Source organism: Hakea prostrata, chromosome 1 (assembly GCF_041222555.1).
Source record: "Hakea prostrata isolate BN-2017 chromosome 1, UWA_Hpros_2, whole genome shotgun sequence".
Lineage (NCBI taxonomy): Eukaryota > Viridiplantae > Streptophyta > Magnoliopsida > Proteales > Proteaceae > Hakea > Hakea prostrata.
The window spans coordinates 6073614-6101390 of NC_142600.1; the positions used below are offsets into that span (position 1 = coordinate 6073614).

Sequence of the window (27777 nt, forward strand, 5' to 3'; positions counted from 1 at the left end):
AAGATCTACTCCACGCAGGAGGTTCCCACCTCTATGAGGTCGAGTCACCTTATCCCAAAGTTGACACCTGAATGCGAACAGGGGACTCTGGAAATACAGATTTACAAATTTCATTCAAATCCATGCTGCCATGTGGGAAGAGTTGGCACCCAAGCAAGGCTTGGCTACAGATACGCTATCGGATAACAATAATTATATTATTATTATTATTAATCACTTTCTTTCTATCTTTGCTATCCTGAACTAAAGGCCATGGGTTGCAACCCATGAAATAGTTTTGATCAATCATAAAAAGGAATATACAAGAGAGGGGAAGGGGAATACGGTCTTACTGATGAACCCAAAACAATTGACACAGGGTACAAATAATAAAAATTAGATGAAAATCAAGGTTGTACTTGTACCCCGTTAAGTAAGTACTTCCCAGGCTCAGTATAATTAACCTCCTTCTGGTCAACCTTGATGACTCTGAAACCTCTAGTTCTTATTGCTTCAGGAACTGAAGCATCTTTATAGTCAACCGGTTCCAGGGACCAACCATTGTTGTGCACATTTCCAGTCACTTTGACCTGTTAATATCAAGTAAAACAAACAAAAGTCTCCTTGAATATTGTGCATATCCAGTTATTCTTGGTAAGCTATAAGCAGATGGTTTGTCAACACAGTGGATACACGCAGTTATGGACACACATGTACAATTGTGAAATTTCATCAAAATTTGCATTAGGGTATTATCCCATACCTCAGCATCTTCAACTGAGTTGACAATGAGGGTTCCATCCAAAGTAAGATCTTCAATAAGTACATTACGCCCATTTAGGACCATGGTGGACCTCTGAGTGATGGCACAGTGACCGCCAACTTTCCTTTTCACATCAGCAAAGGTCAGTGCCCATTTTGGTTTCCATACAATACGAGGCCATTCTTCAACCTCTTGGCCGTTGAATACCCGGACTACAGGATCATCTAGCAGGACACCAGCCTGAAAACAAAAAAACACCACATCCATGCCTCACTCTTTGACAGCATTACAAAAGAAAACATGTTTCAAAAGAAACGAGTACAGAACTAGACAAATACAGAACCAGTCAAAATTTGCAGCTGTTTCAGTTATAACACTATGCAATCAGGGTTGAGTGAAAAAGCACATGAATCTATGGTTTCACATGAATAAAGATGTTCACATGGATTATGATCAGCTGCCAGGCTATAATCAAAACAACTATACAAAAAGTTCATTCAGGCAATTTGGTTTATCGTTCTACCACCAGAAAACGTAAGACTACCAGTTTTTAAACTTCATATATGATTTAACAACCGAAAATCACTACCTTTTTAAGAATGAGGCTGTTAGCTCGATAGATGGCCATTTCCCCAGAAGTAGCACTGTGGTATGGGTTTCCACGGGGTACCTACAAGTTGAGAAAAGAAAAACAAACAAGTAAATTGTTGAGAGACAATGGAACTTCATGAAACCCTAGACCAGCACACAAAAATTCACCAAAGAAGGGATGTAGCCAATAGAAGCTTGAAGAGGAATCTGCAAAATATTTCAGATTATGGATACAATGAAAAGTGCAGCCAAAACACAATCTCAACAATAAAGTTACCAGTTGAATACCTTCTTTTTACCAATTATACAAGGTTTAAGGGATTTTATTATACTAATCAAGCAAATTAATTAAGGGAACCCACAAGAACCTTGGTAGAGCCATACTGTACATTGGTCCTAGCAAATTTTCATCCACTTCTGCCATATTCCCAAAATGCATGTCTCACTAAACAGTGAATTAACTTCCATTGAAATCTTGAATATAGGAGTTGTTAGTATGGGCCGATGATATAAGCCACCCATAAAGCGAGGTGACGTTCAGATCTATATACAACAGTATTTTGGCATCTTTGGTAGCTACTTACAAGAGCTTGAATGACAATAGAATTTTTAATAGCTGGTGGAATAATAATTGAGTCTATTTTAGATGAATTCTTCAGAGAGAAGCAGAGTAATTAATGCCCCCACTCAATTTGTGCATTTTTATGAAGTATTTTTTTCCTCTCTTGAAGTGGCATGCTTCTGTAAGCATGTTTTGTGTGGGTGTAACTTCCTGATTGGAGCAGGCTCGTCTCCTTAGACCCAATGAGCATCTAATGGCTTCTGTACTGCACACACATCCCAGGCATGCAATGAGATGCGTACACGACACACCAGTCGCCCAATACCTCATTGAGTTGACATGCTCCAATGAGAGGATCCCAATCCCTCCAACAGTTTCTCCTCCACTTCTATTCTGACAATCTTTTACTACCATTTTCTATCCCTGTTCATGTCACTAGTAAAGATTCTATTGTGCCTTGATAGATCTGAATCCCAGCTATGCTTGATTTGAGTATCTCGGCTCTCAGATTATCCTAATTTTCATGATATCTGCTTATATTGAATTCTTATAAGATCCTGTAATGTTAGTGTGGTTCCGCTAGATTGTTGCTTCTAGATTTCTTGTGGAATTCTAACAAACCAGCTTTCTCTATGTAAGTTCTGCATACAAAACCCAAAAATTCCAATCAGCTTTCTCTAACAATTTACTTCATAAAGATTTCAAATCCTCTTCACAAATAATCTCAAGGTCAACAAAATTCATCACAAGCCAATATACCATGCAAAAAGTCATACTGAGAATTAACAGAGCACCGTGAAGAATTACTTACATCCATCTATTTTCTGCTTGCTAAGACTTCAGCTTGCTATAGAAATACTATTTAATTAGATTTTAAGGCCTCATCCAAATAGTGCAGATGTATCATAAAGATGGGCCAACACCAGCTGTTTTTAATCTAAGTGCAAATAGCAGTGTCATCCAACTAAGGTTTCTTTTCAACAGAAGCATTATTTATTCCTACCAGAAAACACCTAATCCTCTGACAAAACCATGGTCTGAAACTCGTATTAATTTTCTAAAGCCTGATTAAAACAATGTCACTCACTTTCTAAACAATATTTACCTGCCTCCAAATTCGTCCCAATAGTTTCTGACCAAATATAAAAGAAGCAATTAGTGAAGGGGCGTTTGGTTCATCTGGATGGCCCTTCCAAACCTCAAACAGCTCAATATTTAAATTATCAATTGTACAAAAGGGATTCCCTTTATCAAATGGTATTGGGATCCTGCCAAGCAGCACAAGAAAATCACACTAGATTTGTTCCATTCTTTGGCAACTAAATGAAGCAGTATCATGGAGAAGTGATAAGCAATAGGCAGTCCAAGTAGGTAGGATCATATCCTCAACAATGAACAGGAAAATTCTACACATAGAGAAGCTTCTTCTTCTAATGGTAAAGAAGATTCATACATCTGATAGAAGTCAAATTTTAACTGCACATGATGATGAATCCCAACGCTACAATTCCTTAAATAACAATACTCTTAAAAGGAAGAAAAAGAAAAGCAATGAGAAAATGTCACACAGGAGGACAAGTTGTAAGAAATAAGTTGACACAAGTGAAGGTTGTTCAATGAAATCACCAAGCGACTTGTAAACAGAAAAAGGTACACTCTAGATGGTAAGCCCCAGAAAACACTTGATAGAGATTCACCTTTGCTGCATCTTCAGGGTTGTTCTTCACAGGTGCATAGGCAAGCCATGTGTCCATCACCTAAAGGGTCAAATACAGAGATCTTGATGTAAATAACTACTTGTCACAAGATTTCCCCCCCCCCCCCCCCCCCCCCCCCCCCCCAAAAAAAAAAAAAAAAAAAAGAAGAGAAAAGAGAGCGAGAAAAGACTGCATCTCAAGTAGCTTTTACATACCGTGAATCCAACCCTTGCAGATGGAGGCAACGTTTTGGGATAATCTTGCATCATACACTCCAATCGGGAGGAGGATTTGAACAGTGTCTTGCTAGAATCTTTGTATCTGCAATATAATATATATGTCAAAGTAGCTAAACTTCCAAAGGCTATACAACCTCCATGACAAATAGATAAACTTAAAAAAGTTCACAAGTAGATAAACTTCCAAAGGCTGCACAACCCCTCTCAAGTGCACTGCACCAGCCATAAACCTGAGATTTGATCTTTAACCTCCAAAGTTCCAAACTATATGGTGCATCATCATGCATTGAGCAGTTCACAAGACTTGAGATGATGAAAATCCAGGGAACTGGATACCACCCATTTAACCTCCTCAAAAACCAAAATATATATCTTGAAGTAAATAGAATAATTTGGTTCTCAAAATGTTATTAATAATTAGGAGAGAAGCAAGCTTAGAAATCAGTATGATGGCAAAAATCTTGCGATGTCGAAATATTGACAATGTGAGGGAGGGGGGAAGGAGGAGCTTTGCATTGCAGAAATTACAACATGCACACACCTGTAGTCAATAACATCTACACACTTCAAGCCATGCCAAAGTAAGTCACACTGGTACTTTGTGCAAGTCAAACAACATTTGTCTCATTTAGCCTTATACTAATACATTTATTGGAAGAGAGAGAAAGGGATAAGAATTACTTGGGATTAACAAATTCCTCAATAGCACCTCCTGTTTTTGTGAGCTCTTTGATGTAAGGATCTAGTTCCAAAATTAGCTGCACGATGATGTAGAAGAATATCGGTTATCCATCAGCCAGGAAACTAGTAGGTTAACTATGAAAAGCAAAACAAGATTTCCACAATTAAAGAGCTTACGTGGTGTGGTCACAAGATAATGCAAGACCCATTGAACAAGAATTTTAGTTGATTGCAGTTGTTACTGTAAGGTTTTTAAGTATCATTCAATACTTGCTGACATATAATGTATCTTTAGGTGCAGATACCATGCTTATCTGGATATTTAATAACAAAACGTGTTCCATGGGTCAAAAAACCTGATACGGATAACACATCTCAAATACTATTTTTTGGTCAATGCTTACTTTAAAACCTGAAGAAAAACAGATCCATGGTAGCATAGTAGTCAGACTATCTAGGCGAACAAAGGTGGTGAGGGGGCCTAGACACCTAAGCAACCCCATGACACCAACACACGGTAGAGAAGAAAAATGTTACTCTTTGAAACCATTCAGTCCAACTATAACTATGATTGGGTTAAAATTCCATTCCTACATGAAAAAATAATTGAACCCAGCAAAACAATTCTAACCTAGCAATTGCATATTGCTTTGATTATCAAACATCCACTATCTTGGATTGAAGTGTCCACCATGCAAATTGAGTTAAGTTCAGAAACCCTAACTTGTTTTGCTCAAATCTTTCCCTTTCAACTCCCTCATCCCCCCCCCCCCCCAAAAAAAAAAAATACACACATACACAGAAAATAAAAAATATAAAAAAACCAGAATCCGTAATTGAGGGAAAGCAGCATGATTCGTAGATACAAAATTGTTTATTTGCATGGATCTGAGGATCCCCATAGACAATTTAGTGACAATTTCCGTGTAGATCCATGGCATATCTTGCATCTCTCCAACACAATACTGTCTTCAATCACCCTTCTGATATGATACCTGATATATTACTTATCCTTGTTTGGATGAAACCTTAATATGACAATCTTCTATTAGAGTATCCTCTTGACTAGTAAGGAACCAAAATGTCCTCTTAAACTAATGAACATGTAGGACTATCAAATATCACGTACATTATACAATACCAATGTTGACTCTTAAAATTATTATGAAACTTGTTATAATTCATTAGCTTAAGGATAAATAACTGAAAATTGTGAGGCAAAGCATGTCCCTCCCAAACATATGTATAGATAACTAAGAGCACCAATACTTGGGCAAATGTGCTGTTTTATTTGATATCCTATGACCAGGAAGAAAGGAAAAGTTGGGGGCTTTGCATCAGAAACTTTACCTGGTTAATGTTTCCAGGGAAAGGAGAATAACCAGTTTCACAATTCACATCTCCCTCTGCATAGCCACTAGCCCTAAGTAAAGGATCAAGTTGATTGTACTCCACATTAATCACCATCGTCCTCCCTGGAGTCATTTTATTGTGCAAAGTATGAATTTTTTCCATAAGGCATTTGACATGATATATTCATTCAAGTATAGGCCGATTTCACATGCAAACAAAGATGAAAAAAATTGTAAGAGTAACCATATAGTTTTACCAGAGACAGGGACCCTTCAACCATGTCCTCAAGGAGATCAGACAGCTTCAAATTAATGAAGCAAGAGAAAAAAGGCATGTTATCAGGGAGATAACTTGTGGCTGTCCTAAGTCTAGTTTCTTCCAAAGACACTACCACAGACATAACTATTTGTCACTAGTCTATGCAATCAGGACAAAAACATTTTGTTTTCATGAACCTAAAGGGAATAACTCAAGCATGAAACAAAAACTTTTAGTTAGGAAAGGAAGTTTTTCAGATCCTACAGCCACAAAAGAAACAAAATCTGGAATACTGAAATTAGGAAAATCGTAAAACTGCTCTAACAAACTGCAGAATATGCATATCAATAGATCATCCGATGATATATACCTAAAAGCATAAAAACTAAAAACTGTTGCCACCCTTTGGCAAAACAGAGGGAAAATTAATTTTTCACAGATTGCATAATGCAGCATACAAGATCAAGTTAAAATTTTTCTTTGTTGAAACCGATTCATGGTTCAGTCCCTAGAATTGTGGACATTTTTCAATCATCAGGAAAATAAGCACATGGCTGAATTGCAAAAGGATTCACAGAGAACAAGAAGTGTATAAAATAACAGACAAAGCCTCCCACCAGAACCCCATCACAATTATTTGGCAAAAAATTAGAAAGTGATAAAGGAAGAGCATAAACAGAACAGTCTGAGACACAAGGTACCATCAGCATGGGTGAGTTTGGTAATTCCCCCAATAGCTTCTTTTGCTTTGCGGGGAACAGCAAGAGAATTAACATGATATTGTTTGGTCAAGCTTACACCAAGTGCTGCTGGAATTGCCTGAATACACACCAAAGGAATCATACTCAAATTGAAGTATTAAGTTTCAGAAGCTAAGATTTAATAGAAGAAACAAATGAAGCTGAGAAAGGCAAAATGAAAAAACCTTGAACAGCAGCCCATTAGTGTCCTGGAAAAATAGAACCCATTTCAGACCTGCATCGTGCCTGAGGAAGAGAATGAATAAAATGAAATCAGGACAGAGTAATCTTGTGCTATGAGCTATCCAAAATTCGGACATAAAAAGTAAACAAACCAACCGCTATTTACCAAACTGGTTTGAAAGAAAATGGAAATTGTTCCCCCCATAGTTATCTAATTTGATCAGAATTATTACTTTGCGAGCTTGTATTTCTAGAAAATAACATAGCATACAACAAAATGTCGCCTCCCAGTTTTATTAGACTACCTGGCTAAAGGATATATTCCCAGTAGTTCAGAAAAGTGAAAGAGCTTTAATGTCAACTATTAGTCAAAACACTTGACATACCATACATTTAGCAGGCCGCTGGAATAAAGAAGAGAGTGCACATCACCATGTCCATGTGGTTTTGTCTATAAAAACAGGACCAAAGAAAAACAGAACGAGAGCTTCAGAAACCAAACTCTGATCAGTACGCATTTTAGAAATATAAGTAGGATTCTACTACCATGCATCTAAGACTAAAGTTAAACAACATTTGTACCTGAATTCTATATTTGTTCTTAGGGTCCACTGCAAGCCTAGCATCATTATCATCTAAGCACGCGACTTTTTCCTAGAACAAGCATTAGAAGACAAGGGAGAAAAAGGATTTTATGCCAGAAAAATTGAAAATATTAGGTGGCTTCCCAGATCAAACACTTCCGATTCAAGCACCTGTTTTAGCAGTTTCACTTGTGTTGACTTCATTCCAAAATAAGCATTTGACTCCAAAAGCTCCAAAGTCCGAGAATGTGTGTCATCTGATGTCATAATTGCGAAGGGTATTTCAGCTTGGGATTGGCCTACAAAACCAAGAAGAAGATCATCAGTCAAAAACACAGCAAAGAAAAGATGTTATAAACTGCCAGCAATAGCATTACTAGTGTCTTAATCAATTGCCAAAAAAAAAATCCACCATATGTTTGAAATCATCTTCATACTACTGTATGTGTATGTCTTTAAGAGAGAACAAAAAGATGTAAGGGCAAGAATACCTATGGTTACTACTGCCTAATTTTATTCATGCACAGCCAGCTGTGGGAATTACAATTCATTCTATGAGATAGGTGTTTTATCTTAGATCCAATCAGGCAATCGTTGACATAAAAGCAGCTGGGGTCTTAGCACCCCTAACTTAGTACAAAGGCTGCAATTTCATCTGAGAATCTTTGACAGGATGTCCTCCCAGCCTTCTTATTCAATTTTATGTTTAGAGATATCTGCGATACTTATCGATTTGGTAACTGATGCCTGACACCTACCTCCACAGCATTAAAGTATATGTCAATTGACAGCTTATTCACATTTTTCAAATGATTTGTTCTCTGCAATCATTGTGAGATTTGACGCCCTGAAGCTTTTAGGATAAATGGAATCTAATATTGTGGGAGAGAAACCCAGTTTATATTTGGTCAATTATCAAACTGTGCTTTGCTTGATCCAGGTATTGATTCAGTCAGTCATCAATTCACACCCTAGATTTTAATATCTAACTTGTTTAGCTATCATTCTCTGAATTAGTTGTTAACTAACTAATATTGGTGATTTACCTGATGTAATCCATTAATCACTGATCTACACACCTGTGGCTCCCCTGTTTATATCATTTTTTTCAACCAGTTTTGATTATCAACCACAGCCACCTGGGTGAGCTTTGGAGGTAATGAAGACCACCCTAAGAGAGAAACTCAATCCCTTTTTTTTTTTCTTTTTTACGGGTTTTTGGGGTTTTTTTTTTTTTGGGGGGGGGGGGCGGGGAGGGAATGTAAAGGTCAGATAATGCCCTTAATCACTCTATTTCTAGTAATTCAAACCTGAAACCACCACCCCCACCCCACCCCCCCCCCCCCAATTGGCTGTTGAACCCTTTCCTACTTCTAGTGTGAATATTGACCCAAGTTTCAGATTATTCATATTTGTTATTCAATTTAGTTTCACAGTTATTATTTACTAAGTTTTGAGCCCATATTTTGAATTTCTTCAATTATTCTCAATCTTCTGAAGATTTGCTACACTCATTGTTGATTGTTAGTTAGAGTCTGACCTTCTGAGAAGGTTGGATTTTCTGCTGATTTTTGTGTTGACCATCTGACTTGGATTTGCTTAGGATCTTGTCCATGACATTATTGATGCAGCTAAGATTGTTCAAATTTTTGGGTTATATAGACTGTGGGCTCCTTGTTTTCAGGTTTATTAATGTAATGGCCCCAACTTATAAGCCCATAAAGTGGGGTGTCAGTTCACAGGATTTGTAGATAAACAGAGGGCTTTGAGTTGGAACAGGATTAGTCTCCACTAACCTACCCTGTCCATGAGGTTATCGATTAGCCAAGCGATCACGACAACATGTAAAAAACCTTGTCTGTTAAACAAAATCAATTTAATGCACTTGTTTCGTGTTGCATCATCCTCCATTTTGGTGCCTGATGGATGTCATAAATGTGTTTTGTTTATACGAGTATGTTTGCATGTGTGTCTTCAGTACTTCCATGTGTATTTGTAGTGTTTGATATGTGTCTTGGATATGATATGATACCCAATATTGACACTTTAAACCTTAGCCCTATGAGGATATAAAAATAATCATAGTTCTGCTTCAAACACAAAATTTTCAAGATGATAAAGTAAATCAGAAGAAATGAACAGTAAAGCATAACAGAATAGAGTGTGTTCAATTTCAAATCATAGTAATAAGTGTAGAATACATAGTGTTATATACTTGTGAGGAAGACCTTTTAACTTTCTTCCATAATGACCACTGACATGGGGTAACTGACCTGTCAATTTACAGCTAGCTTCTTGCAATTCAAGAATGCATTCTATGTAGTGCTGCAAAAAGCATGTTCCTGTTGTTGACTCTGAAGGCAGAGCAACCTGCAAAATGTAATGACCCAATTTACCACCATACAAACACAGCCTCCAGCTGTTTCGGTGCAAGCAATAATCACAACAATAAACCTCACAACTAACTTGCTTTATTTACATGCATGATGAATGGATCACCTTTATACCATTGTACCCTAGACGTTCCCCAAGGCCACCTGCAACAAGGACAAAGGCTGCCTTTTGTGCCTCCCTGACACCAGTCTCTTCAAACTTCATAAAATCATCATCACCAAATGTCAGAACCTCCCCTGATGGAACCTGCAAAGTAATTGCTCCCCTCATTCAAACCCAAACAAGGTAGACAGGACATTATGCTGTGACATATGAAATATGATTCAAGGACCTGAACCAATTCGCACCTAACCTAACAACATGCTCAAACTTAAACATGAATATGAACATTCAAAACATGTAAACACCTTGATTGGAACATTTATCAGACACAAGAAAGAAAGATGCAGGAACAACTATGGTTCATAGAAATCACATAGGCTGGTACTCTGTTCTGACAACTCTTCATGGTATCACAGAATTGCATAGGAAGTGATGGTGTTGGAACACAGAATAGGAAGAAGCAATGTACTCTTCATTCTTTTGCTAGGCTAGTAATAATAATCTATAAATATTCAAGCAAGTGATCAGCCATATGTGCACCCCATTAATTTCTTTTTCTATTTTTTGCCTTATCCCAGACACACCATATTTCATGAGCATAAAGAAGGTTTGATGTCTTTGGAGGAATAGGAAACAATTCTTCAAATAAGAGAGACATCCCTAAGAACATACACAATGTAAGTGGCTTTCCATTGGCTGGTTAACACCTATGGAAAATGCATCTGACAGTTCACATAGACCATGCTCCATCAGATAAAATCTATGAATGGATCAATTCTGTCCAATATGGCTGCAAATATTGGCAGCCACAAGACGATATCCTTTGTATAGGTTCAATTATATTGTCCAAGACTCAGACAGCAACAGAAGTGAAGCTCTTTTTTTTTTTTTTTTTTTTTTTTTGAGTGAAACAGAAGTGAAGCATGGGGGACACAATTATTGCAACACAGACCTCAGCCATGCAACTATTTATTGACTGCTGACTGCAGTACATAAATAATATAAATATCTTTTACAGAAAGGAACCATAAGACTTCATAATAAGTAAAGATGATCTTAGAAACTTCAGGTTCAGTAAACAGAAGTTCTAAAAAAATCTCACAGTATATTAAAGCTTAAGGGTAAGCATAAACACTTACTGAAGGAGTAAAACCATCAAATGGGTTTTTCCCAGCTTTTGAATCTGCCAGGAGTCTCCTAGCATTTTGGAGATAAGCTGCCAACCCACGGGGATAGTTTACATTTAACCGAGTAACCTGAAAAGAAGTCAGTTATGCAAATAAAAAATGATGGATATACACAGATAAGAGCAGATTGACAAGAGATACTAACCAAAACAATCTTCCACGTTGGTCAGTTACCAAAAAGTAAGAATAGACTCGCATAATAGATGATGGCATATTGAGAATTGAAATTGATTCTTATGCTCCAAGTGGTATAGATGGTAGGAAATTATACCAAATGTGGCCTTAATCAGTACATGATTCCAAATACTTCCAATGTATAGCTGTTTAATTCACTCAATTTAACAAAAATTTAGGATTGAGATCTTACCCCCCCCCCCCGGGCCCCTGTCTACTGAAATATTTAGGCTGAGAATAATGAGATAACAACTATACTTTAAGTAAACAATGGGTCTGCATATCTAATATCATCGGTGGAAGACCAATGCTAGGTTTGGTGTGATTCTTTGGAATGTAATATCAATTTAGAGTACAACTTAGAGTGCATACGAAATGCAGTTAAAGAATAGTCACTTATTCAATTGTAAAGCAAAGCAATTAAAAGTGCAACTACTTAAAAAATACTGGATCATTCCATACTGCAGAAAAACAACATCAGATTTCCATCACCACCAGGTTACTTTCCAGTTATTTTGTCACTTTTTTGTCTCACTAGGTTATTTTTGAGTTATTTTGTCACTTGGAGTGTCCTCACTTAAACAACAGAAATAGGCATACTCTCCTTCCATACATCACACTAATACATGCTTTAGCTTGTTATATCACCATCCCCAGGACGTTACCGTCGTCAAGAGTCCCTACTTTCAGAAAATTCAGTTTCTTGTGTCTAATTTCTTCTTCTTGGAGGGAGTGGAAATAAGGGGAAGCGAGTGTAGGGGGTGTTCAATGCGCAAAGGAACTAGTCAAAGCAAGCCAAGTAGTCCCAGAGTACATCAGAAAAGCAGTTTGCTCAAAATTCAGTCACTCGTTGTTTTGGAGACGGATCAACACATTCGTGAACTAATTTATAAGTTCAAAATTGAAAGAGGGGGGGAAGTTACAGAACAGTCGGTAAACATTTAAGAACATCCAAAATTAATGAACAAAGATGAAATCAATTTACTTTCGCTTAATTTCGACCGAAAGAACTGAAGTAACACGAAATAAAACCTGTTTTCCGAAAATGAAATATAAGAACAAAGCAAAGCAAACCTGATCAAAAAACCCTTGTTTCTCCTCGTCATCGACACCTGGCTCTGGCCAATGCTCGAAAAGATGACTCTGTCCCATCTCCAGTAAAATCTTCGCAAGCTCAATCTGGTGAACAACACGATTCAAAAACGCTATAAAATAAAAACAACACAACTAAAAGGATAACTGAATGGAAGTGTCTGATCAAGCTAAACGCCGCATAAACCCAGAGATCTCACATGCTCGGGAGATAGAATGCCGAGATTCTTTTGAAGGTTAGGGGCTGAAGCAGCCCAATCTCCATTATTGATGCTAAGCTGTGAAAGCTTATCCGTCGTTGATCGGAGCTCCGATGCCATCCTCAGAATTAAAGAAATCCAAAGCACAGAGAAGACAACGCAGAGAGAGAGAAATGAGAACCAGAGACGAAACGGAGTAAAACTATAATAATCTTTGAAATGAACGAATATAGAAACTATTATTAAATGTGAACCGAGGGAGGCGAAATGATTCTAGAAAGAAAGAGAGGCGGTTACGAACTTATGACTGTGGCCTGCAGTATGACTGGAACGTTTAAACGTTTTAACGTTTTAAAAACGATTTCTGTTTAAAAATCCATAATTTCTTTTTCTTTTCTTTTTTTCTTTATTTTTTATCAATTCAAAGCTTAAAACATAATCGTGCTACGAAATCTTTTCTCTAACATCTTTAACAACAAAACAAAAATCTTTTCTCTAAAATTAATTTGTATAAAGTCGAAAAATATTCGGAGCGTAAACACCCTCAAAAAACAGTAGATTTCGAAGTATCTTTAATTCTCTACCTTTTATTGTTAATTTCTTTTTAAGTTTTAATAGATTCTCATTTAATGGAGGCTAATTCCATGTCTAATCGTTGATTATGAAACCTCATTCATACTCCATGAGTGAGATACATGCAACACATATATATAAATATCTTGGTTGTAAAAAATTCTGTGAATCAAGATTTCAAATCTGTGAGTCTGAATATTTCAAATATCTAAAGATTTCAAATCTATGGAGTTGTAATTTATAAAATTAACTATTTTGTTAACCGAATATATGGAATGAAATCTGTGATTTATATGAATGTACAAATGTTTAGCATTTTTATAGTAGGAATGAAATCTCTGAATTACACCCCATACCCATAAATCTACAGATTTACGATTTTAGTGTAAAAAGATAAATATCTGGATTTCATGAATCTAGAGATTTTTCCAACCAAACAGGTATAAATCTCGCATTCATGAATCCAGAGATTTGAAATCTCTAGATTCATGTAACCTAACAGACCCTAACTAAATATTTCAAAATAAAATAAAGGTAAATTTTCCCTTGGATCCCTTTGCATTGAACTATAAATTGTATGCACGTAGAAGGATGATTGATGACACTTTCAATGATTGGATGCTGAGAATGTTATATAAATTAATAACATGTCACACTACCATACATACATTAACCCTAATGAATAACACCCCCCCCCCCCCCAAAAAAAAAAAAAATTACCCCAATGATCTAGGATTCCACTTGAATTCTGATAATTTTCATCGGAATGGGTAAATTATATATTGTAGGTGTATTATTAAAGGAATCAATACCCATGAGAATGTGACTGCCACTAACAAAATGACATCTGCCAAACGCTAACTCAGCATATTCTTATCCTTGTTCCTAACCCAAATCAATATAACAAAATATATTCCCTAGCATATGCCATTCACCCAAAGCATATTCTTATTGCTCCACCTGAAAAATTCACACGGTTTGCCTTTGATATAATATTTTCTGGCATATTATTTCACAAGAAAGATAGCATATTAGCTATAACAGCAGTACAAAGGTACTGTTAGTTACAAACTTAATAAACCTTATGATGATGACCCTTTCCTTTACCAGTAGCACATAGGTACTGGTGGTTACAAACTTAATAAAGCCTATGGTGATACTTCCTATACATTACATACATATATCTTTTTCTGTTTTACATATGATACATTGAGAATCTTAAATTCATATTGCTCCAATGCCAAGTGCACCTCAGAGGCACCAGAACTACAGAATACATTATATACAAGGGATAAGATGTTGACTACAGATCGAAGCTGTGGCTGTTGAAGTGGAAGACAGCTTGATTGCGCCGCCTTCTTAGGTTCTGTGACCTGCACTCTTTGGCAACACTTGCTTGAAGGGTTGGAGGACCACAAACAATGACACCAATATCAACATGACCCCAACTTTCAGAAATTGATTCAAAAATTCCTGACAAGGGAATTTGTAAGTGCAGGTTATTAGACTGATTAAGAAATTGTCAAGATCAGACTAATGCAAGCATTTTTCAGGTGAAGCAATGTCAAGAGAGTGTCATGTCTCACACTGTAACTTCGCTAGCATGGTTTCTGAAAGACTGAGATGAGGATTAAAGATTCATGTCACAAACCGGGGGGATGGGGGGGGGGGGAAACAAAAAAAAAAACAAAACTTAGAGATGACGAAAGCACTAAAGTTGACAAACTGTAATTACATAAACTAGGATCATTACCATCAGTTTTGCAAGAATTAAATTCACATGTTGTGTCTAGAGTCCCATAATGGACAGAGAAGGAGTTTTAACTTATAATCAATGAAATATCAGCTCAACTTGAAATAGCCAAGTGCCTGCAAAGTTCTGAACCCAAAGAGCTATCACATGTTTTATCTTTGCAAACATGGTCTTCTTTACATAAAATGGATTTACAGAACTACGAGACTCATGTACCATATGGGAAGTACAACTGTACAAGCACAGAGATTATCCGTAAAGTTTCAGAGGTGCTAGCGGAAATAAATGGAAAGTTTCAGATGTCATCAATTATTGAAGAAACCTCATTTGAAATTGTTAGAAACATAAATTTTGGCCAAAACAGAAAGGTATTTTACAAAGACTTTTTATCCTATTCCTATATCAGGACCTCATGAGTTGGTTCTATAAAGTTAAGACTCAAGAATCTCATATTGAATAAAGCAAAACTACAATAATACTTCATCCCAAAATTTTGGAATAACCTAAATTTCTTTATTCTCTGGATGGAGCTCAAGTGGTTTGTATGACAAATATAAGGTTGTTCTCTGGAAACAAACACTGGTCTATAAACCATGCTTCAATGCATGATTCTTGACATACACTTGACTCAAATAAGTGAACTATTGTAATTGTTCCCTGAAGTAGGAGAATGCTGAAGTAGTTTGACTCAAATCTAGAGACTGAATATAATAATATCATGGTATCTGACTCGGAAAAAAAGAAGCCCCATCACATCAAATAATTGTTGTTTAAAATAACAGTCTCTTCCTATCTGTGCTTTCTGGACTCTAAATACTCATAAGAGCCACCCAGAACATAGACTCCATTATTTGTAGGCCATTAGATGTATCATCCCTGATGACTGCCAAAGGCATGTTCAATTTGTTGAGACTCAGAAACAGACATGTATCTTTTATATGCTTCCCTTTTCACAATCTAGTTAGGAGGAAATTACTCCTCATATGTGAGATACATCCCTATTCCCTGCCACATGTTCCCCCTTATCTGAGAGTTTTACAGGACAAGGAAAGATCAGACCTCTTGTACCTTGATAAACCAGAAGCGATTGGGCCTTTAATGGTCCTGTTGTGCCGATGCATGTGGTGGACCAAGGGTACATAAGGTTGAACAAAATATTACCTGTTGGGTCTCTCAGATCTCAATGGGACACTTTCTTCTTTTTGGTTACGCTAGCATTTCTTATGTATAGGCAGGCAATTCTCACATTGAGGTTTGGGTAATTCACATGTCTCTGGATTGCATCAGAGTCCCTTTCTTTGCAAGGTTGGGAGGGTTTTCATATAGAGGTTTTGGTAATTCACATGTCTTTGAATTGCATCAGACTTCCTGTCTCAATATCTCCCACTTAGGATTGAATTGCATCAGACTCCCTGTCTCAATATTGCCCCCTTAAGTCATGATTGAATTGCACTAGACTCCCTGTCTCATTATCTTCCCCTTCAGTCATGAACCTCTTTATAGCATTGAGAGAGTTAACGGGTGACATGAGAACTATATTCCCTACAAATTTCTTCCCTTTTAGGTGTAATAAATCACTTTTTTATTATTCTATTTCAGATTCTCTCTGTTCCTCTGAGATATCTTCTTGTTCTTTACTTGACTATAAACACAAAGTAAGCTATCCAAAAAATCATGGAGCCAGCAACTGTCTCCGCTGCCAATTCTCATGTCTGAAAGAGCTTCTTCCCTTGAGCACTGAAACCCCCTAACAATAACAGAGGAATATGGTCTGTTACTAAGCAAGCCAAAGCACTCAACATCACATACATGGCCTCTCATCCTGTGCAAACTACATCACTGCTAAATTTGCCAAGTTAAGTGTTTGAGATTATATATTATTTCTCAATACCAAATGGACCTAACTACTTGGACATGAAGTCCTACCAATGCTATTTCTATAGTCCCCCAAAAAATTACAACATAAGAGCCTGAACCCATTTCAAAATCACTCTATGTCCTAGACTCTACAAATAGCACAATTTATTTGATCCTAAATTGGTGGATTCTATTAGGAGTCTAATAAGAGTTTGTATAGGAGTTAAATAGAGTTGCATTTATGTAAACTCATTCCTTGTAATAGCACTTCCACTATTATAAATAAAGGGCTTGAGACATGGACAATAAGCCATCACACAATCGCCACATGGCACGAGCCTAAGTCGATTGAAGAATTTCCTTCGCAAAACCCATGCAGATTTTCTCTTCCGCACCGAAAACCCACGCAGGCAGAACAGCAACCACGAGGAATTTTCGAACGAATACCATCGTAGAGCTCTCTTCCGCAACAATTGCAGAACTTCACAACCATCGCAGACATTCAAATCCCTTCGCAACTATCGCAGATATTCAAATTCAGAAATCGCACCTATCGATTCTTCGCTGGACAAACGCCACCGCAAGAACAAGAAAAGGAGGGAAGAAGAAGAGAAAAGGAACCTGCTATAACCGCGCATCCTTATCGAGTCGAAGCCACGAAATTCCCGAACACCCAGCGGCATACCATCACCGGCGCACGCACCCATCGCAAACCCCGAACCCATCTCCTCTCGTCCACCCACACACTACAGGGGTTCGATTAGGGAAGACCGGAAGAAAAGGAAAGAAGAAGAAGAGAAGAAAGAGAAGAAACACCACGCTCGCACGCCGCTCTCCACTGGGACTCAAGAAGAAGAAGAGAAAACGAATCGGACCGTAAACAATAAACTTGGTCGAACCATATTTGGTCCTCCAACTACACCATATTTTGGTCTCTCGAATTAGACCAAACCGACATTGCATATTGGCCAAACCATATTGTTATTTTGTTTCTATAATCGCAGAGAAGGGGGAAAAAAGAAAAAAAAAAAAAGAAGAAGAAGAAAGAAAGAAAGAAAGAAAGAAAAAAGGGGGGGGACATCCCGAACCATTCAACCAAGTGAAATAAACCATGAACCAATGAACCCATCGATCCAACCCAAACCGAACCTTAAGTCCTATGATTTCTATTCCCTTATCCTTCGAACTTGAAATAACACATATCCCCTCAAACTTCCTTCCGAGAGTCATTGTAAATTCGAATACCTTAGGGGCATGGCGAATTTGAATATTTATAGGGAGTTAATTGTGAATTATCATATTTCCATGGTAATGATTCTTACCCCGATTTTATCCATACCTCAGATACCATCTTACCATACAATCTCCTTCCTGTTATGTCCCACGGAAAGCCACGGAGGGGAGATGAAGATGTCTACAACAATGCCTCAGAGACTCCTATGTAGAATTGACTTGTACCTGAAAGTGCCTACCCGCAACCTACTCCTTGAAAGTTTGCCTTACCTCACAACCTACGGAGATCTAACAGCATAGAGCTATCTTTGACTAGCGAACGACTCGAACCCGGGATTGCCCCTAACGACATCCCCTCGGAGATCTAACCTGCAAAGACGCGTGACCGCGAACGATCTTTATTACCGGAGATTGTCACTATCGACAAATCCCACCGGAGATTGTCCCTGGCAAACTCCCAAAGATCAACATGCTACAAACAAAACCACGGCGTACCCAACATTGTTATCCCAAAAATATATTCCCGAGTGCAGAAATTAGTCCCAACAGAAGATTCTACTTTACGGGCGTCTCCTGGAGACAAAAGGCGAAAGATGAGGACAAATCAAAGGAAGCAAAGGCACGAATCAAAGTTTGAAGATCAAAGCGATGTTACCGGACGATGTTTAACTTTGGCAAGTTGGACACGGATATCCAGCCCAACGAGGGGGAGTGTTGGATCTATTAGGAGTCTAATAAGAGTTTGTATGGGAGTTAAATTAGAGTTTGCATTCATGTAAACTTCTATTCCTTGTAATAGTCTACTTTCCACTTTATTATAAATAAAGGGCTTGAGATCATGGATCAATAAGCCATTCTACTACAATCGTTTCTTTCTACATAAACATTCAAAAAGAACAACAATCTCCAGCATCCCTTGACTGCATTTCCCTCCCCAAAAATCTTGTTCCATTTGAAGTATTATTAATGAGCTAGTGCCTTATGATGTTCCTAACTGTGAGTTTTCAAAGTAATCCAGTGGTTTCATAACCTTTCAATTAAGAATGGTGTAGTATCATTTAATGATACAATACTAGCACAATATCATCTGACATTGTAGGATATCCATAAATCACTAGACATAAAAAGCACACTGATGCTAACGATTAATTTGAATGGAGTAGAAATGTAGAGAGGATTACCTTGGAAGTCCGGACGATGCCCATACCGAGTGGTACCCAGTCTAGCAAGGTTAGGTTCTTCCTGAGAGGAATCAGTGTGTTTTGGCTCATTAGTCTGCTTGATGCCATTCTTTTCATCATCAACCATGTGATCATCTTGGCCCAAATTAATATTCTCCCAAAGATTCCACAAGACAACAACTAGACCCCCAAATATGACTACACTTGCAATCATGGCTACTACAAATAGTAGTCCTTTGAACCACCATGCAGTTATTTGAAAAGGCTTTATGTAAACTAAGTCCAGCAAACCCATCAACATGATAAAACCAATGATGGATGAGATAACATAAATTCCAGACCAGATTTTATTTCCTGTACCAACCAAGACAGACATCCTGTTTCCACTAATGATCTTGAAGGAGTTCATGCTCTTAGATTGTGTACCTTCTTCCTGCAATTAAAATATAAAAAGCTAACAGATTATGTTTATTGACATCATAAAATAAAATAATCTGTAGAAGACCACATAATGAAGGAAATTAAACTCCTTTAACATACCAATGGAGCCTCCAATTCCTGTGTAACATAATTTTGAATCTCAACTTGCAGTTTATCTGTGAAGGGACTTATTGACTCGATGTCAAGTGAAGAAAGAAGAGAAAGTTCCTTAGATTTTTTCACAGCCCATATAACTAAAACTTTTCTTGGCAGACAGGGTTTGTTCTCCTTGATACGGTGGATGATGTCGCTCAAGATAGCCAAGAACGGTGATATGCCTATGCCTCCTGCCACTAAAATAAGGTGTTCATACCTGAAAAAATAAAAGGAAAGTGTCAGCTGTGTGATTTCACATATAAAAAGCACAACAAATGGCCAGTCATCCATAATCCAGATGAACTTCATGCAATAAAAGGTCAACTATTCCGAACTTGAAGGTGATAAAAATATTCAATACCTATGATGAAAACATTACGCTGATAAAATTTCCCCATGAAAAAGCAAGTTGAAAGATGCAAAAAATAATATAAAGTGGCCAATTGTCATAAAATGTGAGTAGTAGGATGGACTATTATTGCATCCTTCCAGATGATTCATTAAATTATCAGCAACTAGGTTATCTAGGAAGATACCCAGTGCAATAGTCAACAACAACAAGCCCTTTTCCAACTAAATGGGGTCAGCTACATGGATCCTTGCCTTCAAATCAGCTAAAAATACTGTGTCATCTGGGTACAGCCATTTAACTAACATTTATCAATTCATGGTCCCCAGTATTGGACTAGCTAAACCTCCAATTCTTAGGGCATGGCATGACACCAGTCCTTAAAAGTATAGTATTCATGTCATCAGTAGTTTGTTGAATCGATCTTGGGAATTAATTTTAAAGATTAATATGAAATATGCAGATATTGTTGAGCCAGAGATATCCAACAAGCATCCCGAAAATATACTTGAGCCATATTTACCCACATACATCCCATGATCATGCCATGACATATAACTGATCATCCAGACATGCAAACCTATTGAGTATGAGAAGGGTCCACATGAAATACAACCATGCATCCAAACACAATCTCAAGATATGAAGCATACATTAGGTGATAAGCTGACTCATGCCCATAGGGGCCCTCAACAGAAGTTGTTAACCTTGGTCGTTCACCCTCCTGGATATCTAAAATATTATCTCTCAGCTTCTTTGTCCATTCCCCAAGAACCTTGATGAGAACTGAAAGATGATGACTACCATCTAAAGGACTAGAGGAAACGCTAAAAGGATGCCACTGCAGCAAAGATAGTTCCCGCACTTGAAGGAAGACAAAACTGAGAGCATTGTACCTCAAATCTACGCTGTCCAAAGCAGAAATTAGAACATACATAATAAAGTAGTAGAGTACTGACTTGCATGAAGGGAAGTAGGGAATAACGTTAGTATTACTTCTTGGCTTTGAAAGCACGACTTCCAGTGTTCCACATGGAAGACATGTGGCTGAAATTACATCAACAGTTTTTCTTGATTGGCAGAATCTCAGAAAGCGATCAAGCAGGAAAAGAAATATCCCTCCAGCAGCCATGCAGAAGATGAAGTCTCCAACATGCAATGCTAAGAAGATGACAAACACAACATATAGTTGATGCGTATAGAAGAACAGTTCAAAATAGTGTTTCCTCACTGGACCTAGTGATGTCACCCACATCAATAAACCAGCCCCAAGGCTAATAACCCCAGGAAGAACAGCTACTCCAATATCTTTCCACTGCAACAACTGCATGAAGAAAACCAATATAATATCTCTTTCCATTTATATCAGTCATCTGTGATGAATCACGTAAAGATACAATTGACATTGTTAATTTAATGACATTATAAAGGAACATACACTCACCTACCCTCCAGTGGTAAGGCTATCTATCAGTTAGATCCATAGAGCATAGTAAGTAATGTCAAAATACAAGCCAACTAATCTTTATCCTTGAGGTTGAGTACACTCAAAACACAAATAACATAATGTCCCAAAAAAATTTCATGTTAATCAGCAAAGATATGACTTCAGATTGCCTTAGTTATCTTTGAAAGAGTTCCATATTTTCTTTTACTAAATCTAAGAGTTAATCCTTTCTCTAAGGGTTTTTATTTTTTATTTTTTATTTTCCGTTCCCCTTTCTCTCTTAACATTCCTTTTCCTCTAAAGCTCTCTATATGGTTAACCTATACATTCTTATTTTGTATGTACCCACTTCGATATCTCAAGTGAAAATTCCTGTATATTTTCCCTTTTCTGTTGAACCATATTCTTCATATAAAATGTCACCCAATTTCTTAGACCTTTAATCATACTATCTTGAAGAAAAAGATTCTAGAGTATATTTCTTTCATGCTTTAACTTGATTTTCTCAATCTTAGAGGCAGGTCGCCATTGAGGTTCAACTTGCTTGCTTCTTCAGTTCTTCTCAGGAGTTAACTTCATTCAAATTCTTGAAATTTAATCTCTAAAGATAGTTTCACCTCTCACTATTCAAAACCAAACCTGCTAGATCTCTTTCCTGATGCTGTTGAATGCTTCAAACTTCTCTATTCTTATAATCTGAATATCCTTATTTGACTTTTCCCTCTTTTAAACTGTCTAATTCAGACCCTATTTAAACTTTTTCTCAGTATATTCGGTTTAGATGGTTATTTTTCATGCAATTTGTTCTAATTAAGAAATTTCATAGCAATTTCAGTTTCACCTAGTTACTTATTTTCCACTCCCTTCTGCTCCAGGTTATTAAACCTAAAGCAATAGTTTGCTTTTGTAAAGCATGATATTAGGTAAACATTCTTGGTGAGGGACTGAGAGTGGACTTGGGTTTCAAACATCTTTCCTGGCCAATAAACAAACCCTTTGATCTATCATTTTGGTTTTTATTTTTTTTTATTATTATTTTTTTTTTTTTTTTGGGGGGGGGGGGGGGAAGGGATGAATTAGAGCTTCTGTCTTCGATTCATGGAAATCAAAATCTCTGGAAATTATATTTTGGTGGCTCCCTTCATCCAATTCAAATGAAAGTGGTGGTCACCATAAAATCTAATGATACAAAAAGGTCCTACAACCAGATTTTGCAACATGACTAGACCATTAGTCTGTATACAAGAATAATGTAAATGTTCATGAAAAAAGGAACATTTTAGCCCCCTGATTGGTCCTGCATGTGATTTAAGGATGAAATATCTGAAACTCATAAGGCTCGTGAGTTTCTGTATGGAAAAGATGCTGGATAAGGATCCTTCAGTTCTTATTTACTTAATCAAATTAATGGTTTAATCAAATTCAGTGAGTTCAATTAATCCGTGAGTTCAATAAAGGGCTATCATTACTTTTTAAGCTCTTGCTAACTGCATGGCACCTAGAAAACGCTTCCTATGGCCCCCAATATCTGTCACATTGTAGTTCAGATAGGACCAAGATTTGGTGAAGAGAACCCCAAAGGTCCCACTCCCCAGCATGAATTTAAGCCCAAATTGAGCTTTGATTATCAAGATGCTGAGAAAATGGATTCAATCAGATCCTGTAATTCTGTATTTATTAACTTAGACCATCTACTCTCAATCCAATTGTTGGAACAGCCACCTCATCTACCCATGAGAAAAATGAAAGAGGGGCTGAGGCCATGTGAAAGCCCTGGCACCTGTAGTTTTTTGTGCATGGTAGTGACAGCATAATAATACATAAAACATGAACCAGACTACGGGATAATTATTGAGTGTTACATATGATAGATGCCATAATAACTTACTTCAGTCACCTATAATGTTCTCATGCTATTTTTCCAATATAAATCACCTTTAACAGGAAAATAAACACTTACTTCAGCCAACAGGCGGCCCTGCAGTGCCCATGCAATCACATAGCATGCTCCATGTAAAGTAAAGAGCATCATGGTAAGATGCCCCAACCACACATGATACTTTGTAGCATGCTCAAAAGGAATATCAATGAGACGGAGAAGAACTGACCCCCTTGCAATGGGTAGAAATAGGAACGCTAAGCAAAATATCCCCATGGTACCAAAACGAAGCCCCGACAATTCCAACATCAATAAACTGAAACAGTAGAATTCACAACAGGTATCATAAAGCTGAACAAAAACATGCAAGCAATACCAGAAAAGGAAAGAGAGCAATAACTCTATAAGCATGTAAATCAGCTTCGTTTGGAGATAAAAGAGAACCCATGCCACTACTAGAAGCATATCCATCAAAAGGTGTTGAGAAAACAAGATCATAGCGATTATACCAACAAAAAAATTATATCCACAAGGCTGTTAGTTGCTCAAGAAGAAGAAGAAAAAAATATTTTTTTCATATATCTTTATTAACAAATGGCTTAGTGATGAGAGTTAAAAATTTTACAAAGCTTTAGCCCATCAATGGTACAAAGAGAAGGCCTGCTAGGGATGTCAACTAGAAGCTTTTCTTTGCAGTCAGAATGTATAATTGAACCTATGGACATTTCAACAATGTAAAGATACCTGGATCTGGGAGTTGCCCCCATATAAGCTTGGAGAAAGTCATTTGAGGAGGCACGGCCAAATTCAACGGAGAACTATAAATGCCTTTGTACTGAGAAGTGATATAATCCAAATTGAAGGAACTAGAAGAGGTAGGGGCAAACCTAAGATAATCTTAAGAGAAGTGGTGAGAAAGGATATGCATAGCTTAGGCCTTGTATCTAGCATGACCTCAAACAGAACCGATTGGAAGGCAACCGACCCCATTTAGTTGGGACAAGGCTTATTGTTGTTGTTGTATAGATAGCTTAAATATTGAAGGGCCTATGGAAGTGTTAATAAAATGTTGTATTGGCAACTGCTAGTATTTAAGGCAGCACTTATTGCCCCAGTCTTTCCTTTGGGCAACACTTAACAAATTAGAAAGTACCATTAACTAACAGCAGATGGTGATGACTGTAATATAGTCTACATAACTATAACATATTCAGACAAACAATCCTTTGACTGGAACAAACAACAATCTCGATCATCTTGAACATAACGTTTTTAATTGAAATTTATAACAAAACAAACCATAATTAATCCAGTACCAGAAAAGAACTATTGACACCATACCTTCTCGATTTAGAAGGTAAATCAAACTTAGATAGCAGATTGAAATTCTGTATTGTGTAAGCAGAAGTAGCCCAGAGAACATATGCTGCAAACAGCATAATTCCAATAAATTCAGCAGCAGAAACAACTCCAAATGGTCCATCCACAAGGACAGGAAATGTCCACAAGCTTAACCTAGGAAATTTAGGCTTCTTCCTGATGAAGTGAAACAGAAATGTCATATGGATGGGGAAAACTGTTACTAGACGAAAAAGAGAAAGACGTATGTATTTCCAAGTGTCATCGGAAATAGCTACAAAATGAACTAAACAAGACAGGATTTCATACCAACTAATCACTTTTTCCTCAAGGTCCTCTTCCCCAAAAGCAGTTAGATATACAAATGCCAGAAATGCAATAAGAAGGATTGGGGCACTGAATATCATAAACATACTTCCTGTGTTTGCAAAACGATTTAAACATTTACATCACTTCATAGTGAGTAGAAATGGAACATAAACTGAATAAAGAAGACTGATACAGCAAACCTGAAATTCCGAATATGGTTCCACTGGTGACCTGAATAGCTTTCTGGTATAGTTCTTCCAGGAATTCAGCTGGGTAAAAAAAGATTAGGACAACCCAGGCGATGAAGAGCACCAACATTACAACTTTGAGTACCCATTTAACCAGAGGCACAAAGAAGGATTTCTTCTTGAGATAACCAGGCTTGAAGTTTTCGTTTGAAAGAAGGGGAACAACAGCTGACTGTTCATCCATGGGTAAGAAAAAAAAGAAGAAAGGATTTCAAATTGAAATCAAGCAAACATTTGTTATCCTCCAAACCTTCTACAAACACAATTCAGTTGATCGAATCCATCATGGGCGCCCTATAAATATTGTATGATCCATGTATAACATAGTAACATACCGGAATTCGTGGAACCCACCATATCCTCAGCATGACCACAAGGATGAAGGATATCAAGAGAATTTAATGACAAAAAAACCAACAGAAATTAGATTGTACAGGACAGAAAATACCTGAACCATTTCTTGGTTTCAGAACTTTGATGAACCACAGAACGAGAGTAATATCTTCCAGACACTTCACATTGACCCACAGTGCGGTAAATTCGGATTGATTAGTCGTGGATGAACAACCACCACATCTCCAACCTTTCGGAAGAATCCATGAGTATCTATAAAGTAAACAGAGATTTTAAGTAGCTAGCTGAAAGAGACTGAAAGGGATCTTTGTTAATATCCATCGCTCGTTTCTCAGGGCATCTTTTAGTAATCATCGATGAATGAGAACCACCCAGGCAACATCCACAAGACATGTTAGGGATTCAGGGTTAAGGAAAATAAATCTTTTCGAACTGAAACCAATAATGGATATTTGTTACCTCTTCAATCTTACTCGAAAACATAGTTCACACGGAACACTCTGCCAAACCAACTGCAATTGGGCCCTGAATTCTTGGACCGCGTTTATCTGTTATTTATGAGAATTTAAGAATGAAAATAACACGGAAATTTGGACCAGCGGAACTGAATTGGAAGAGAATAAAAAATCAAGATTTCTGGTGTTTTTTACGCTAACCTCTCCACCGAAACTAAAAGATTCCATGAACAAAAATATATTTTAAAGATTGAAAGGGACATCATTCCTTTCCTTTGTCTTGGGAAAACGACAAATCGTTGATTTCCATTACTTTATTCACCTGATCTTGACCCCTCCAAGGTAGCAGTAAGTAACCATATTCTTGGACAACCAAAACGATCTACAGCGTTAAAAAATAAAAAAATAAAAAGACAACAAAAACAAGAAATATTATCCGTTGTCAATAACAACAGTGCTGCCAGTGCAGCGTTAGAGAGTGTCGGTGAATGACTAAGATTAAGACTCTCATCTAATAAATTAGTTAAAGACAAAGTCCGTCCCGCCTGTATTAATTATAGGGTAATTATATGCGGGGGGGTTTTCCAAAAACAAACCCCCCCCCCCCCCCCAAACAACAAAACCCTCAAAATTACCTTTTTTTTTTTTAAAACAAAAAAAACAAAAAAAAAAAAAAAAAAAAAAAAATATTTCTTCCCCCCCACCCCCCCCCACCCAAAACAACCTTATCCCTCCCCCCATTCTCCCCCCCCCCCTCCAAAAATATCCCCGAGGATGTCCGGGCTAGATAAAAATAAATATAATAAGAGCATATTGTACTGGCAACCAAAAATGGAGGCCCTAAGGCTCTGTTTGGTTACATGAATCCAGAGATTTCAAATCTTTAGATTCATGAATATGATATTTATATCCATTTGGTTATGAAAATCTCTAGATTCATGAAATCTAAAGATTCATCTTTTGAGATTTCATCCCTATTATAAAAACACTAAACATTTGCGCAGTCATAGAATCACTGATAAATCTGTATTGATAAATCCACATCTCATTCCACATAGTCGGTTAATAGAGATATTTGAAATCTCCAGGCTCATACAACCAAACAAACCCTAAAGCACCGAACACCCCCACTTTATGTTTAAAAAGTACAAAGACCTCAAAAATTAGATTTTCAGTTGATATAACTCTATGCTTTTTAAACATCAAGGATTCGATACCGGAACCAAACTGCTTACCACTTAGACCAACCCCGTTAGTAGGGCTTTAGTTCTAAAAATAGAGAACAAGCTGTTGAGATCAAAGAGCAAATTTTTCTTACTAGAGATATTATTGATTGCATCCAAAGGTAAATTCACCGAAGAACTAGTTTAGAACTAAAATGGGGTAAATAGATCCGATAGAATAAAATGGGTTTAGATCAGTATC

At 37.2% G+C, this 27777-nt stretch overlaps 2 protein-coding genes across 3 annotated transcripts; both read right to left on the reverse strand.

Annotated features, from left to right (window-relative positions):
• Nucleotides 1-196: 196 nt before the first annotated feature.
• On the reverse strand, nt 197-13081 carry USP (UDP-sugar pyrophosphorylase). The gene is made up of 17 exons (XM_089157627.1): nt 12780-13081; nt 12562-12666; nt 11266-11382; nt 10130-10270; nt 9904-10000; nt 7802-7929; nt 7629-7700; nt 7433-7497; nt 7049-7109; nt 6825-6942; nt 5863-5987; nt 4513-4589; nt 3808-3913; nt 3593-3652; nt 1332-1412; nt 743-982; nt 197-569 (listed from the first exon to the last, which is right to left on the reverse strand). Exons 1-17 carry the CDS (start codon nt 12897-12899, stop codon nt 387-389), a joined length of 1896 nt encoding a protein of 631 aa, XP_089013753.1. The 5' UTR covers nt 12900-13081; the 3' UTR covers nt 197-386.
• Nucleotides 13082-14335: 1254 nt separating this feature from the next.
• On the reverse strand, nt 14336-26413 carry LOC149026974 (ferric reduction oxidase 7, chloroplastic-like). Of its 2 annotated transcripts, XM_089157639.1 has the most exons (10): nt 25992-26413; nt 25496-25715; nt 25296-25404; nt 24969-25163; nt 23709-23943; nt 21298-21625; nt 20955-21204; nt 19917-20169; nt 19377-19809; nt 14336-14825 (listed from the first exon to the last, which is right to left on the reverse strand). In XM_089157639.1, exons 1-10 carry the CDS (start codon nt 25998-26000, stop codon nt 14656-14658), a joined length of 2202 nt encoding a protein of 733 aa, XP_089013765.1. In that variant the 5' UTR covers nt 26001-26413; the 3' UTR covers nt 14336-14655. The 2 variants fall into 2 exon arrangements, with proteins under 2 accessions (XP_089013765.1, XP_089013761.1); XM_089157635.1 differs by lacking the exon at nt 25992-26413 and having other exon boundaries at nt 25496-25973.
• Between the last annotated feature and the right edge of the window lie 1364 nt (nt 26414-27777).

Bases quoted from the DNA above. Each gene is read 5' to 3' on its own strand.
- USP (XM_089157627.1), bottom strand. From the start codon at position 12,899: ATGGCATCGGAGCTCCGATCAACGACGGATAAGCTTTCACAGCTTAGC. The intron at 12,667-12,779 runs GTGAGATCTCTG...GTTGTTCACCAG, and splicing joins GCATTCTATCTCCCGAGCAT to ATTGAGCTTGCGAAGATTTT. The intron at 7,701-7,801 runs GTGCTTGAATCG...TGCTTGTTCTAG, and splicing joins AAGTGAAACTGCTAAAACAG to GAAAAAGTCGCGTGCTTAGA.
- LOC149026974 (XM_089157635.1), bottom strand. From the start codon at position 25,727: ATGGATGAACAGTCAGCTGTTGTTCCCCTTCTTTCAAACGAAAACTTC. The intron at 21,626-23,708 runs GTAAGTGTTTAT...TTCTTCATGCAG, and splicing joins AGGGCCGCCTGTTGGCTGAA to TTGTTGCAGTGGAAAGATAT. The intron at 19,810-19,916 runs GTATGTTAAAGG...TTTTAATTGCAG, and splicing joins AGGAATTGGAGGCTCCATTG to GAAGAAGGTACACAATCTAA.